The sequence below is a fragment of the Dermochelys coriacea genome, chromosome 7 (assembly GCF_009764565.3).
Source record: "Dermochelys coriacea isolate rDerCor1 chromosome 7, rDerCor1.pri.v4, whole genome shotgun sequence".
Lineage (NCBI taxonomy): Eukaryota > Metazoa > Chordata > Testudines > Dermochelyidae > Dermochelys > Dermochelys coriacea.
This window is the reverse complement of record NC_050074.1, coordinates 91,186,593-91,202,848: the sequence shown is the minus strand read 5'-3', so window position 1 is coordinate 91,202,848 and position 16,256 is coordinate 91,186,593. Positions and strand designations below refer to the sequence as shown.

The 16,256-nt window shown below is 43.0% G+C and overlaps 1 protein-coding gene across 1 annotated transcript in view; it reads right to left on the bottom strand.

The window, feature by feature from the left end:
• Positions 1 to 9,146: 9,146 nt before the first annotated feature.
• The window catches only part of MINPP1 (multiple inositol-polyphosphate phosphatase 1), a 50,603-nt gene continuing 43,493 nt past the window's right edge, over positions 9,147 to 16,256 (bottom strand). Inside the window, 3 exon segments of the mRNA XM_043518590.1 lie at positions 9,147 to 12,381; positions 12,384 to 12,514; positions 12,516 to 12,688. Coding sequence (XP_043374525.1) covers positions 12,320 to 12,381; positions 12,384 to 12,514; positions 12,516 to 12,688 — 366 coding nt within the window. The 3' untranslated portion in view covers positions 9,147 to 12,319.

The window sequence follows — 16,256 nt, the reverse complement described above, 5'->3', positions numbered from 1 at the left end:
AATTAGAACTTCACTTGCATTAATGGCTAGTCTCCTAAAATACACTATATAATTTCAAGACACAGACAATGGTTAAAGCTACATTAGGAGAGAGCTATCACGGGGAGAAAAGGATGCACTCGTTAGTACATCAATAGGAGAATACAGCAAATATGGAAAAACTATTGACAGTCTCCACAAACTACCTTTCACAGCAACAGGAAATGCTCTGGTAATGTTTCAACTACACAAGACACCCACCACCAGGGGAAAGTATCTTTTACATATTAAATTACACAAGATGGGAAGTTAAGCGATACCCAAGCATCAAATATAACTCCACGAAGTGACTATATTTAACACTAAGAGCTATCTAGAAAAATGAAATACCCTGGGTGAAACCTATTTGTCACAAGCCTGGGTCTGAACAAAGCTCTTGTATTATGGTTTAAATGGTTCATTTAATTGTTTTTTTTTTCAAAGTTTCTCAAACTCTAAATTAGGCCCCTAAAGTTTATGGCTTCTTCTACATTGGATAAGTATTTTATTAACATTATTAATAATCTGTCCTGCCTGGTGGGTTAACTACTACAGAACACTGAAGGGTCAGTGATCCGGGAACAAGTCATAACATGGAGAACAGCAGAGAGCTGGTTAACTACAAATAATTGCTGCAGAAAGACACAAGAGTACTACAGAATACCTTTAAAAATAAGTACTAACCTTTCTGTAACTGTTCTTCTTCGAGATGTGTGCTTGGGTCCATTCCACATTAGTTGTGCGCACGCTGCTAGCACAGTCACTGGATATTTTGTGCTTGGTGGTATCCCTTTTGCTGGCTCTAATGCCTCTGGTGCTGCACACTCATGCGCCTGGTATAAGGAGCCTGTCCAGCTCCCCACCCTCTCAGTTCCCGCTTGCTGGCTAATTCTGACCATGGGGCAAGTCAGTGGGTTGTGCAATGGATATGAGCAATACATCTTGAATAACCGTTACAGAAACGTTAGTAACCATTTTTTTCTTCAAGTGCTTGCTCATGTCCATTCCATGTTAGGTGACTCCCAAGTGGTACCATAGGTGGTGAGCTCGGAGGTTCAGAGGACATGTGGATTGCAACACTGCTCTACCAAATGCAGCATCATCTCTAGCCTCCTGGGTGATGGCATAGTGGGGATGAAAAAGTATGTACCGATGACCAAGTCTCTACTCTACAAATATCCTGGACTGGGACCTGATCCAGAAATGCTGGCACCCACCAGCTCATAGCACCTGCGAATGCAGGAAGTAATCCAGGAGGAAATTCTTTGGGCTGAAATTGGCAGGCCTTTCATCCTGTCCACTATTGCCATAAAGAGCTGTGTGGACTTATGGAATAGTTTAGTCCATTCTACATAGAAAGCTAGAGCATGCCTAACGCCCAGTATGTGAAGATGCTACTCATCCTTCTTATTGTGTGGTGTCAGGAAGAATACTGGCAGGAATGAAACTGCGAAACCACCTTCGGGAGGAATGGGGGGGTAGAGGCAAAGTTGTACCTTGTCCTTAAAGGACACTGTATATGGGGGTTCTGATGTAAGGGCCACGATCTTTGAGACCCTCCTGGCCGAGGTAATTGCTACCAGGAAGGTGACCTTCTAGGAGAAGTACAACAAAGGGCACAATGCCAGCAGCTCAAAGGGAGGGCCTGTCAGTCTTGAGAGGACCAGGTCCCACGGTGCACTGGGCTCACAAATCTGCACGTATAGTCTCTCTAAGCCATTGAGGAAGCAAATGGACATTTTTGGGGGGAAGGGGGAAGACAACCTACCATCCACCAGAAGGTGGAAGGCAGAAATGGCTGCTAGGTGTATCTTAAATTGATTAAATGGCTAGGTCCAGCTGTTTCAGATGAAGCAGATACTTCAGCACAGACTGGCGAGGTGACTTAGTGGGTCAGAAGCCTTGTTGGGATGACCACACAGAAAAACACTTCTACTTGGCAAGGTAAGTTGCTCTAGTAGATGGTTTTCTACTACATAGCAATATCTGGTGGACTTTGTCTGAACAGGCCAGCTCTGCTGGTTTAACCATGGAGCTTCCACGCGGTTAGGAGGAGGGCCTTGTGGTTCGGCTGGAGCAATCAGCTGTGATCTTGTGAGATCAGGTCTGGGAGGGAAGGGAGCAGCATCGGGGTTGCTATTGACAGGGTCTAATAATGTGCCAACCAGTGCTGGCATGGTTATGCTGGGGCTATAAGAATAACCTTCGCTCTGTCCTGCTTGAATTTGAGTAAGACTTTGTGCACAATAGGAATGGGAGGAAATGCATAGAATAGGTGCTTTGTCCAAGGGAGCAGGAAGGCATCTGTGAACGAGCCAGGCTGCACCCACGTAGAGAGCAAAACTGCTGAGACTTCCTTTTTTTTTGGTTACAAATAGATCTATGAGAGGAGCCCCTCCTCCCCACATGCTGAAGATGGTCGTGGCTATAATGGGGTAAAGGAACCTGCCGAGGTGATCTGCCAGGTTGTTCCAAGCACCCACAAGGTGAGAAGCTTTTAGGTGGATCGAATGTTTCATGCAGAACTCCCACAAGTGAATGGCCTCTTGACACAGGAGAGAAAGAACATGCCCCCGCCTGTCTGTTGATATAAAACATGGCTGCTGTGTTGTCTGTAAGGACTCACACAACCTTGTCTGCAATCTGGGGTAAAACACCTGGCATGCTAAATGGACTGCTCTGAGCTCTCTGACATTTATATGTAAGGAGAACTCCTCCTAGGACCACAGACCTTGAGTTCTGAGGTGCTTGAGCCGAGACCCCCAACTTAGCTCAGATGCATCTGAGCTTAGGGATACTTAGGGTTGGGGACTGATAAAGGGAATGCCTACCATCTGGGGGTCCCTCCACCAATCTAGAGAGACAAGGACCTGGGCAGGAACTGCAAGCACTGAGACCAAATGATGATGGTTTGGCAAGTATGATGAGGCCACCCACACTTGGAGTATGATGCTCAGTCTTGCCTGCTTACCATGTATGCGCACGCAGCCATATGACCCAATAGTCTGAGACAGAAACAGGCTATCATGATGGGGCAGACCTTGACCTGTGATACCAGGGATGACATTATCTGGAAGCGAGCCTCTGGGAGGAAGGCTCTGGCCGAGGTGAGAATCGAGCACCGCACCAATAAACTATCTTCTGAATGGGGATGAGCATTGACTTCTCCTAATTTATCAGCAGGCCTGGTGCTTGGAAGGTAGCTTGGATCAGGTGGATGCCAGCTCTCACCTAGGACTCGGACCAGCCCTTGATCAGCCTGTCATCAAGATAAAGGGTAGACTGGCACACCTTGCCTTCTGAAGAAGGCTGCCACTACTGCCATGCATTTTGTGAATACTTGAGGGGCTGTCGCCAGGCCGAAGAGGAAGATGGTGAACTGGTAGTGGGTTTGGTTCATGACAAAACCTGAGAAATCTCATGTGGCCCCGAAGTATGGAGATGTGAAAATAGACATCTTAAGTCAAGGGCAGCATACCAGTCCCCTGAATCCAGGAAGGGAATAATGGAGGCAGGGAGACCAGGTGTAACTTCAGTATCCTCAGGTAAGTATTGAGGAAATGCAGGTCTAGGATGGGTCTGAGACCTCCTTTGGCCTTCGGGATTAGGAAATAATGGGAGTAAAACTTTTTCCCTCTCAAGCTCTGAAATAGCTCCTCTGTAGTCCTTACCCAGAAGAGGGCTTGCATTTTCTGAGCAAAAACTGCTCGTGAGAAGAGTCCCTGAAGAGGGACGAGGAAGGGAGGTGGGATGGAGGGACTGAAATAAACTGGAAAGGGTAAGCTTCCTCCATCATCCTCAGTACTCAGCGGTCCAAGGTGATGAGGGACCATGCCAGGCTGAAGAGGGAGAGATGGCTTGAAAACAAAAAAGGGGCAGTATCCAGTACAAGAACTGGTATAATGTCCTTGGGCACCCCATCAAAAGTTCTGCTTGGAGCCTCCCATCTGTGAGGGCTCAGTAGAGAGGCTGAAGAGGGGGTGGGTGGATGTTCGTGTTTATAACCTGTTTTGCTTCTTAAACAGGTCTGGGTTGTGGCGGTGAAGCCGAGAAGTGGACTGGTTGTTGTGGCCTGGAGCATTCCTCAAAGGCATACAGCACACGGACCCAGGGTCTTGAGAGTGGCTCTAAAATCCTTCGGCTGTGAAGCTTCACATCCGTTTGCTCAGAGAAGAGCAAAGTGTCTTCAAACAGAAAGTCCTGAATGGGTGTTGGATCTCCGCTGGGTGACTTGAGGACTGGAGCCAAGAGCATCTGCACATGATCACTGTAGAAGCCATGGAACTAGCCAGCGAATCTGCCGCATCCAGGGTGGGCTGTAGGGAGGCCTTGGCCACAGACTTCCCTTCCTCCACCACAGAAGAGAAATCCTGGCTGGACTTCTGGGGAAGAGAGTCCTTGTATTTCATCACTGACTCCCAGACATTAAAACCGTATCTCCCCAGCAACACCTACTGGTTGGAGATGCAGAGCTTTAGACCCCATATAGTTTAAACTTTTCTACCAAAAGGTCTATTCTCTGGACTCCCTTGCTTTGAAAGTTGTTCCTTGCTGTCCCTCTTATTGGCTGCCAAGATCACTAGGGACCCCAGAAGGGGGTGGGCATACAAGTACTCATAGCCCTGGGCACGGACAAAGTACTTCTTTTCGGCCCTGGAAAGGCAGGGTTTGCTACAAGGCCTTAACCAATCCCATAACGGCCCTAATTGAGAGGGCTGCTTCAATGGGTCTGCGGCAGACAAGGTATCAACCACGCAGTGGGAGAATTCTTTGATTAACTCCAGCTCCAGCCCAAATACCGAGGCCACACTTTTTCAACAACTCCTAGTGAGCTAAGAGTCATTGGGGGTGAGGTGGGGGAAGGGATACATGTGCCCCAGACACTGCCTAATCTTGGGAGGAAGAAGAGACCAGCACCGGCAGCGGGTCCTCTTCTTCTCCTTCTGCACCAACGAGGTCCTGTAGATCTAGGTCCTGAGGCTCGATACTGGGCTTGGTACTGGAGTCAAGGTCAGGTGCGGTTGTAGGGATGGGAGCTCTCTTCTCTCTGAGACTATGGAGTATGAGCATCTGGAAGAGGGCCCTTGAATATGGGGAAACTCCTATGGATTCCAAATGGCCATTGCATCTGCATAGGCCAATGCATACTGGGCCAAGTACCCTGTGTCTGGGTCCATCAACCAGCAGAGCTGCCCGGGGCGGAACTGGCTGACAATAAGCCTTCCTCCAGAGACCATGGAGGGGCAATACCTGTCGGTCTGGGAAACAGTGCCGAGGTGGGAAGACCTGTGTCAAGGCAAGCAGGAATGGTTTCCATCTAGACAGTACCGAGGGCAGGAGTGGCAGAAGCTCCCTAAAAGTGTGGGGGCCACCAAACTGTGGCTCTGCCCTCTTGCAGCCCTTTCTTCCCAAGCTCTCGCACCACACCTTCTCTCTAAGCCTCCACCATCGTTCTGCCCATTCCCTCCAAGGCCCTGCCCTCGCACTGTCCTTTCTCCCAAGGCCCCGCTTCTGCGCTGCCTCTTCCCCAAGGCCTTGCCCCTGCGTGCTCCTCTGAAGCCCCTTCCCCCGTTGTTTTCCCTACACCTGGCAAAGCTGACAATAATTGTCTTAGTCACCCATTTTCCCCCCTTGATAGTCATTTGGTAATTTAAGTAAAATATTTCTCAGCTCGATAAGTACTGGATTGGACTGAAAGAGCTTTAGATGTAGTGTTAAGCTGTACACAATTAGCAATTTCCATCTGGCGATTATAAATTACAGTGCTTATGCAGATGGATTTTTGTATAATCCCCCAGCTTTGGGAGCTAGATTTTCCTTTCGTAGCTGCAAAATCAATAAGGCTCCTTGAAGAGTGTTCAATATACAGGAAATATAAAGCAAACTGAAGTAAAATTCTCAGCACTTGTGGTTTAATACAGATGAAAAATCATCACATGAAGGCAAAAATAGCACTTTAAACAGAAAATAAAAATAGGAACTTATTGAATGTTACTATGTAATCATCATTGAGTTGATGCTCAAGAGCTGCTACACTGATAAAATACAAGGAAATTAAACTTTAATGGAATAGAAATGGCATGTTTATTTACAGTAAGAAGATACACATGTTCAGGGTTTAAGTTTATTGAATAAAAATATTTCTCACAATATTATTATATTTCCATAGTGCCTAGGAGTCTTAGTCAGGAGCAGGACTCCACTGTGTTAGGTGCTACACAAACAGATGTTTAAGTGTCAAATTTCTGAGGTACAAAAGACAAGGCAAGAAATCTATTCTTTTTTCCTTAAGATATTATTGTAATTATTTTAAAAGACTGGCTTCAGTCATGATTAGGGCCCTACTAAATACATGGCTGTGAAAAACGTGTCATGGACCATGCAATCAGACCTCCCCTGTGAAATCTAGTTATTGGAGGGAAAGGGAACGGCTAGGGAACCTACCAGGCCTCTGGCTCCAGCTGCTAGTCTTGGCCAGGCTGGGGAGGAACAGGACTTGCTCTTCCCCTGCACAGCCACTTGGGGGAAGTGGGGGGAAAAAAAAAATCTGACCTACCTCCGGGTACCTACCCCAGCTACAGGAAGCTCCAGGACTGGGCAGCAGCCCTGGTGCTTCCTGCAGTGGTAGGAAGTTGATAGAGATGGGGCTGATCTCCCTGTGCTGCTGAGAGCACTCCAGCCAGGGGCTCCTAGCTACTAGTTCTGGCTGGGCTGGGAGGGACAGGACTTGCTCTACATCTGCAGGGCCGCACTCGGCAGGGAGATCAGATCCACCTCCGGGTACCTACCCTGTGCTGCTGGGAGCACCCTGTAGCCAGGAGAGGTACCCACCTCAACCTCCAGCAACCTCCTGTGGCTACAGGAAGCTCCAGGGCTGCTGCCCAGTCCCAGAGCTTCCTGCAGCCACAGGAGGTACCTGGAAGCAGGTCTGATCTGCCCCAAGAGTGGCTGTGCAGGGGAAGAGCAAGTCCTGTCCCTCCCCAACCTGGCCAGAACTAGCAGCTAGGAGCCCCCGGCTGGGGCACTCCCAGTAGCACATCTAGGTCAGACCCATCTCCACCTGTAGCTCCAGGGTTGCTGCCTTCAGAGCCCAGAAGTGAGGGTGGCAATCCCATAACCCCACCACAAGAGCTTTGCGACCCCTCCACAACCTTCCCTTTGGATCACAACCCCTACAGTTACAACACCATGAAATTTCAGATGTAAACTTCTGAAAACATGGAATTGACTAATTTTCAAATCCTATGGCTGTGAAATTGACCAGAATGGACTGTGAATTCGGTAGGGCCCTAGTCATGATAGTTATTTATTCTAATTCTTTAAATTGCATTTCACTCCTTTAAGTTGTGTATCAGAAATATTAATATAGTCTGTGAGAAGTTTAATTTGGCATACTATTATCCTTTCAATAAGACCCCCATAAAGATCAGTAAATACAATGCACTCCAAAATACAAATTGAAAAATTAAGTTATTGGTTAATATGTAGGTAATGTACATCAACCCCCACTTCAAGGTTACATTAACCAGAGAAAGACATCAATGTGATTATGCTAATATAAATTTCAAATAAAGTAGTTACTAACTGTATTTGCAGGAACTTGCAGTATTTGCCAGAGACCTCGTGTAGTATTATTGCCGACAGAGCTATTGAGATTAGATATCTATATACTAAATAGGGTGAGACTTTTCATATTTCACAGTACTAAAAGGTTTGGCCAAAGCCAATTATTTTCATCCAAGCACCTACAGTAGCACTGCAAATACATACTAGTATAGTAAAAAATATTGGACAACTTTATGCTAGCCAGAATTACAGCGTTGAGATTCATGTTTAGTATGAAAAATTAAGAGGTGGTCAGCTAAAAGATGCCAGAAAGATTGCTCTAGCTTCAAACAATTCTTAGTAAAGGACTATTTCAAGTATTCAATAGTAGCATTAAATATAAGAGATCCAATGTTGGTAGTCGAGTATTTTTGATTGCAGAACGATTGCAAATTAAGGCTTCATCTGATAAGTAAAACATACATCAGATGAAGTGAGCTGTAGCTCACGAAAGCTTATGCTCTAATAAATTTGTTAGTCTCTAAGGTGCCACAAGTACTTCCTTTTCTTTTTGCGCATACCTACAGTATTACTTTGCCAAGATTTTACCATTAAAAAAAAGTAACAAATTAGTTTTGCTCATACCTCTCCAGAAACAAGGAGTATCTAGCATCAGCACAAGTAAAGTCTCAAATGCATAATTTAGAAAGCTTGCCAAAGGAAAAAGATTACTCAAATCATAGTGAATGCTGCGGGATTAAGGTTCCAATCATGCAATTGACGACAAGACACAGCAGTCTACCTGTTGTGACAAAGTTCTGTCCTTGCCTCCATGGGTCCCACGTTTCCTGGCGGATGTTGATAGCCTCAGAGGCTCACTGTGACCCTCCACGTAACCCTTCTTTCTGTAGAGACAAGGGTCACAGTCTACTGAGCCATTTCATCATAAGCCAGCGAGAGAGATGAGGAGAAGTTGTCCTTCCTGCACAGTCTCTGTTGTCTCCCAGTCTCAGTGATTAATCAGGGGGCAAGGTGGTGAGGGGGGGAGCCCAGGCCCACTCTCTACTCCAGGCTCCAGCCCAGGGACCCTATAGTAGCAGCTATGGTAGCTGACCTTTTAGAAACATGACGTACAATTTCCTGGGCTATTTCCTCCTATAGCAGCCCTCACTTCCTCAAGCTCCACTTCACCCTTACCTCAGGGCCTCCTTCTTGTGCCTGATATGGTGTGTATTACTCAGCCTCTCCAACAGCACAACTTCCTCCCACAGCTCCTGACATGCCCACCCACCTAACTGGGAGGCTTTTAACTAGTTTCAGCCAGCGCCTGATTGGCTTCAGATGTTCCAATCAACCTAGCCTTCTCCCTGCCTTCTGGAAAATTCTTAATTGGCCTCAGGTGTCTAATTGACTTGGAGCAGCTGCCATTTCACTTATCCTGGTACCAGGGATTTGTTTAGCCTGGAGCTAATATATCATCTATCTCCCACTACTTTTCCATAGCCATCTGGCCTTGCCCGTCACACGGGCATTGCTGATAGCAGGACTAGCGCCCAACTCTGTAATGGAGCACACTTACCATCTTTCTTAGTTTCCTTTTTCATTTACTAAACAGCAAGTTATGTTAAATTTACAGGTTACACTAAATCACCCAACCGAAGTTAAAATCTTAAGGAGCAGTTACAACATTCATGTAGTACATTTTCAAATATACATTTGCATCGGTAACCTTTTATTAGAATTCTGCAAATTAAATCACTGTCTGAAATAATGAGCTCCAAAAACATACATCTGATTATGCCAAACAAGTAAATCAAGCTTCAGTTTTCCAAAACACCTTACACATAATACAGCAGTATCAAAATAGCACAATTTCAATTATTCAAACTGATTTTCCACCCAGCACACTGATTGACTGGCAGGACACTACTGAATTGTCCTCCGCTGAAAAAAAGAACGCACCTCTGCTTCCCTTTACACATTCCCCTCCCTGTTCCCCCCCCCCCGAAAAAAAGCCTCCACGCACTACAGTGGATGGGACGACTCAGTAGTACCTCCATCTTGGAGCAAATTTAAGTGAATGAAAAAGGCGGCTGCTTTAGTTATAGGAGGCTTATGTCCATTTGTCTATATACTCCAATTTTGTCATCTGATCCCTTTTAATAAACTTCATAGGGTAAAATCCTGGCTCCTAGAAGTGGAAAAAACTTCCAACCTTCAATGAGGAAAACATTTCAACCCATAGGTTCCAAAGCAGAACACAGTCTCATTAAAACAAGGTGAATCACTACTGGAATAGAAGATTATTTGTTTCAGGGGGCTTTTCATAATTGCTTATGCTTACTTTGTATTTAAGCTAAGTGTGTTTAGAAAAAGTTTAATTCTTCATAGCTTTTCTCCCACTTGCTCCTGCAGTGAAGCCCATAATAATGAGTATTATGAAATGCTATTATGACAATAACTGAAGTCATATACTACTATAGCTTCAATATAGGATCAAGCAAGAGAAAAAGCTGATATGAAGATGGAGATAAAACAGAAAAGATCATACAAATACTGACAGTTCATTTCTTTGTCACATTTGCTTCAGTATAAATGATGTTCTTATCCATCCTATCAGTACTTGATTCACTTAAAAAATAACGTGCAGTGATTTAGCTTTACTAAGGTACTAATATTTCACTAAGAATGTTTCCAAATGTTTAGAAATACCCACCGTTTTAGTAATTCCATTCAGTGACAAGTCCTTCTTTGAGATTGGCACATTTATAATACAGCATTGTACTGCCCAGCATAATGCTAAGCCTTGTAAACAGATTGAAACGATGAAAATATAGGTATGGTTCCATTAGAACGTATTAAAAATCAAATTATTTCAAAATTATTTTGAGTTCAAATTTTATATTTCCAAAAAGTTATTTTATCATCTCATTTGACCCTCCTCATTCAATTAACCAATATGACTTGCAAACAACAGAATACATGAGCAAAATTTTCAAGAGCACCTAAGTGAACTCAGTGGGATTTAGGCACTTAGAATTTTACTCCTTGTAATTTTGCAACTGCTCGAGTTTCATTGGTTTTCTATGGGTCTTGACGTTTCTCAATCTGATCTGCCTAATGAGACAATCATGATAAGGATTCTATTGACTGTTTTCAGTATCTGTATTCTATTCAGACACTTATTCTTTGTAACTATCTGCATTTTTTATATTAAAATTTTCTTTCCAGTATTTTACATTTTTTCAGTGGCAAATAATCCTACTTCAATACAGGTGCAATCTCCTTTAAAAATTAGCAATACTGTATTCAAGGAACAAGTAGTCCATTCTTTTAGAAAAAGCAGTCCTGTTTCAAGGATTGGCTGGCACATAGACAGGGGGTACATCTCCACTGCACTTTGGAGTGTGCTTCCCCAGCTCAGGTAGACAGACATATGTTAGCTCTGCTCGAGCTGCATGCAAAACCATCAGTGTAGCTGGAGGCCGCACAGGTAGGAGCTTGGACTAGCCAAACATGTATGAACCCAGGGTGTCCAGTGGGTTAGTACTCAGGTGGTTAGCTCAAGCTGCCACCCATGCTACTCTTGGCTACACTGCTGTTTAGCACGCTAGCTCAAGCAGAACTAGTTCATGTCTGTTGACCCAAGCTGGAAGGACACTCCAGTTGCAGAGTAGACATACCCAAAAAGCCCAAGGTGGCTAATATAACGATAGCATTTGGTTCCAGAACAATATAAAAAATCCCTGCCTGATAGTTATTAGACTATACTATCACCACCACTTGTCAGAGGATGAGGAAATCCAGTCTGAATGGGGCCAAACAGGCAATATTCATATGCCTAACCTGAACTGTTAAACAAGAACAGTATGAAATTGAAGGAGACCTATAAGACTGGCAGAGAATTGTACATCTCTAGAGCAACAGCCATTGCACGGCTTCAGAAAATTCAGGACACACTTCCCTCAGGGACCAATTAGCTCTGGCAGGTAGGCAGAAGCTTTATATGCCATGGAAATTCAACTCCCTGTGTCTTTTTGGGTGGATAATACCCCTTGGTGCACTATCCAAGGAAGTTGCTATGCTCAGAAGAGTGCAGGAATTAGACTCATGACTGACTCCTGCCTAGACAGTGGTTGGAGAGATGAAAGCACTTTGCGCCTTTTCCTTCTGAACCCTGAAAGGGCAGCCAACATCTAGCTGTAAATAAGCAAATAGGAGAGGATCATTTTATGCCTGAGACATCACAGAAACACTAAGAAACAGAAGGAAGGATAGAAAGGGGGAGTCAGATGAGAGGGAAATGCCATCAGTCCCATTAAGTGCCGTTCTGGTAAGCTAAAGTGTCCTGGTCCACTAAACCGATCTACTGTGCAAGCTTAGAAAACAGGAATAATATAAATAATTATATAGTTAATGCATATAAATGTAGAAATATACTTTACTTGCATCTTCATATTTGTAAACAAGCTTATCCCCACAGCCAGTTAATAAAGAAATTATTTTCAAAATTGTGCTCATGCAATAGGACATATATGCTTAGAATTGTAAGAAATCCTGAATTAAGACATAGGATAAGCATTTATCATCAGTCTGGAGATGTAAGAGAAGAATGTGAATATATGAGCAGGAAATAAAAAACCAACACTGATGAGAAACACTTGTTCACCACACAAACCAAACTGCCTACCAGAAATCAATTTCCATGATATTTGCTCTATTCTGCTCCCTCAACAGTTCGTCAGTGGAAGTATCATTAGTTTTTGATCATTACATTCTTCACTGAAGTGGCAGTTTGAAGGATGTCCTTATAATGTTCTTCAGATCCGTGTACAGAGACACGGTTTCCTCTGAGTGAGGAAATGGCAGCAGCTTTTCATTCAACAGTCTCTGTACTTGGTACTCCATCCTCAGGGGTCTTAGCTTGGCACAGTGATAAAGCACAATATCAGGTTTGAGGCATAGGCACAATGCGACCACTACGAAACTTCCGATGCATTGGTTTTTCGTAATTGTTAGCGGCAAGGGGCTCCTCATCCTTGAAGAAACCCATTAGAGCAAGCAGTGGCTGAAGGGTCTCTGCATGTCCAAATTGCAGGATTACAGGTGAAGAAAGGGCATGGAACTAGAAAAACTAAAAGTGAAGAATAAGCAAGATAGTCATCTGTGTTTAAAAGCAAACACTAATGTACCGTTCAGTTATTAGCAAAAAGTGTAGATTATTTTAAACATTTGTTTTACCACTGACATTTACTAAAAACCCATTTGGAAACAGAGGTGTCCAACTATCTGAAACTTTTTATTAAAAAAACAAAACAACAACAACAACATTTTAAAATGTATTTTGTAACAATCAAAAATGAATTGTCCTTTTAAAAAAGTTAGCAGCTGTATTTTACCTATTGAAGTACTATTACTAGCAATTAATGCTAAGTAGTGACCAGAAGTTTTAGTACACAAACAAAACGATGACTTATTTGCATGCTGAAATATCAGATGATTGAAATATTAGTATAGACGGGCAAAGCCTGTTCAGAAAGGACAAGCACGGAAAAAAGAATGATGGGTTCCATTACATACTAAGACACTTGCTCTGATACCTGGTGAAAAGCAAACCCGTTGAAAGACTCTTGGTGAAGATAAAAGGAAGAAAACTAGGGACAATGTCATGGCAGGGATCTACTATAAGGCCACCAAATCAGGAGTAGAAGTGTATCAAGCATTTTTAGAATAAAACCACAGAAGTATCCAAAGCACAGGACCTAGTGATAACGGAGGATGTTAGCTGCCCAAATATTTGTTGAAAAAATATATGGCAGACACGGATTGTCCACCAAGTTTTTAGAATGTAACTGCGGACAGCATTTTTGTTTTAGAAGATAGGATGGAAGTAAATAGGGGCTGGTTATTTTAGATTTTATTCTGACAAATAGGGGGAACTGGTTGAGAATCTGAAGGTGGAAGGCAACTTGCGTGAAGGTGACCACACACACACACACACACACCACAAAAGAGTTGTGATTCTGAGGAAAAAGCGAGAGCAGCAGAATAAAATATACGGACGATGAAATCAGAGAAAAGGTAGGCATGGTCACATGGGACAGAAATCTATGGAAAAAGGGAATCCAGGAGAGGTGGGCAGTTTCTAAGAGACACAATATAAATGCACAACAGCAAAGTATCCCAAGGTGGAGGACAGATAGATCATCACTAAGAACAATGACTACATCAGGTGCTTTTTAATAACTTGAAATTCAAAAGCAATTTGTACAAATTGGAACAGGACAAAAACATACAAGGGAAAGTACAAAATAATAGTACCAACATGTAGGGACAAAATCAGAAAGGCAAACTGTAACTGAGTTACATTTTATCCTTTACGTTCCTGGCTAATTGTAAGTCCATCACCTGAAGGGAAAGGAAAGCAAACAACAGATGACAGAGAAACTGAAGTGTTTAATGCCTATTTCACTTCATCTTCACTAAAAGGTTAATTATGACCTCATGTGAAACACATTTAATATTGACAAAGGGGAACATCTTGGTCAAAACAGGTTAAAGAGTATTTGTATAAATTAGATGTATTCAAGTTTGCAGGGACAGATGAAGATCACCCTATAGCACTTAAGGAACTAGCCAAAGTAACCGCTGAATCTTTAGTGATTATGTTTGAAAACTCATGGAGGTCTTAGAGTACTAATGAAGGGCAAGCAGAACCCATCTTACAAAGGGGAACAGAGAGGACCTAGGGAATTATAGGCCCAGCTGGTCTAACTTGATACCCAGAAAGATACCGATACAAATTATTAACAATCAATTTGTTCAAACCTAGTGGATAAGGTGGTAAGTACTAGCCAATACAGGTATGTATGTCAAAGCAACCTATTTCCTCTTTAATAGGGTAACCAGCCTAGTGACTAAGGAGGAAGCAGTAGACGTGCTAAAACTTGATTTTAGTAAGGCTTCTGACACAATCCTATATGACATTCTCAGAAGCAAACTAGGGAAATACGGTCTAGATTAAATTACCATAAGGTGGGTGCATAACTGGTTGAAGACAGTTCTTAAAAAGTAGTTATCAGTGGTTCAATGACACGCTAGGACGACATTACTAGTGGGCCCAGTACTATTCAGAGGGTGGGCCCAGTACTATTCAATATTTCATTCATGACTTGGATTAAAAAGTAGAGAGTATGCTTATAAAATCTGCAGGTACACCTAGCTAGGAGGGGATGTAAGCACAAATTCAAATGACCTTCAAAAATTGGTCTAAAATCAACAAAATGAAATTCAATAAAGACAACTGCAAAGTACTATACTTAGGAAGGAAAAATCCAATGCACAAATACAAAACAGAGAAAAACTGGCCTGGCAACTGTATTGCAGAAAAGGATCTGGGGTTATAGTGGATCACAAATTGAATATGACGGGGGGTGGGGGTGGGCGGTGGGGGAACATACCTGTCTTCAATATGTAAAAGGGTATTATAAAGAGGGTGATGATCATTATCTCTGTGTCCACGGACGATAGTAACTGACTTAGTTTTCAGCAAGGGAGATCGGTTAGATATTAGGAAAGCTTTTAATTATAAGGGTAGAGAAACACTGGAAAAGATTACCTACGGAGGGTTTTAGTAATTCCCATCAGTGGAGGCTTTAAGACCAGTTAGACAAAAATCTATCAGCCATGGTCTAGGTATACTTAATCCTGTCTCAGCATGGTAGATCACCGTATGACTTCTGAGGTCCTTTGCAGCCCTACATATCTATGATTTATTGCAGTGCACTATAACTATGTGGAAACAGGTCAAGAAGAGTTACCTGGTTGCATCCATATGATATATGAAGATTTATCTCGATCGTCAATGCAAATTGTCAGGTCAACCTCTTCCTCCCTCTCAATGTTAACTAACATTCTAATCACAAGCTAAGAACTGGATATGAACTGCAAGACAAATTTTGGGATCCCATTGCTTCCTCCCCCAGCAGAAACCCTGGGAAGAGGCAGATAAGCAGGAAGCCGCTATAAAGTAAGCTTTAGGGAGTCTTATGTAAGTGGAGTTTCCTTACAAGATTGATTTGGGAGATTAGGGGGTTGGCACACAGAGAAGGCACCTATCTCTATCTGTTTCAAAATATAACATCAAAATTGCTCTCCATCATGAGACTTGTGTGTTGAAAAGTTTGCCGAAACTCTAACACATTGTTATTAAGCCTAACAATCGAAAACATGATGCGTAATAAGACAATGTTTTGGATAGCCATATAGTTTTCACTGTATTTTGTTCTGATGAATGTGAATTATTAGAATGACAATGCTTGGTTTCTTCATTACACCGTGTAACTAGGTAATCTAGGGGAGCTGTGACCAGGGTCTCTTGTTTTTGGCCTTTTGCTTATTTTAGGGAAAAGCACAAAGATAATTTAGCAAAGTAATACAACTTGTATTTAAGATACTGTTCCTCTTAAAATGCCCTGGATAAAAACTTAAGTCAGCTCAGCATTTTATATGACAGCGCCATTTTAAATCACCTCATGTTTTAGAGTGAATCCAAGGGATAGCACCTAGAACGACTTAATAAAACCAACAAGTTGCAATCATCTTGAAGCAGGCAAGCTTTAAGGTTTCAAAACAGCAATTCTGGTACAGTAAGCCATTCAGAACCTCTAAGTGCTATGACAAACATACAAGAG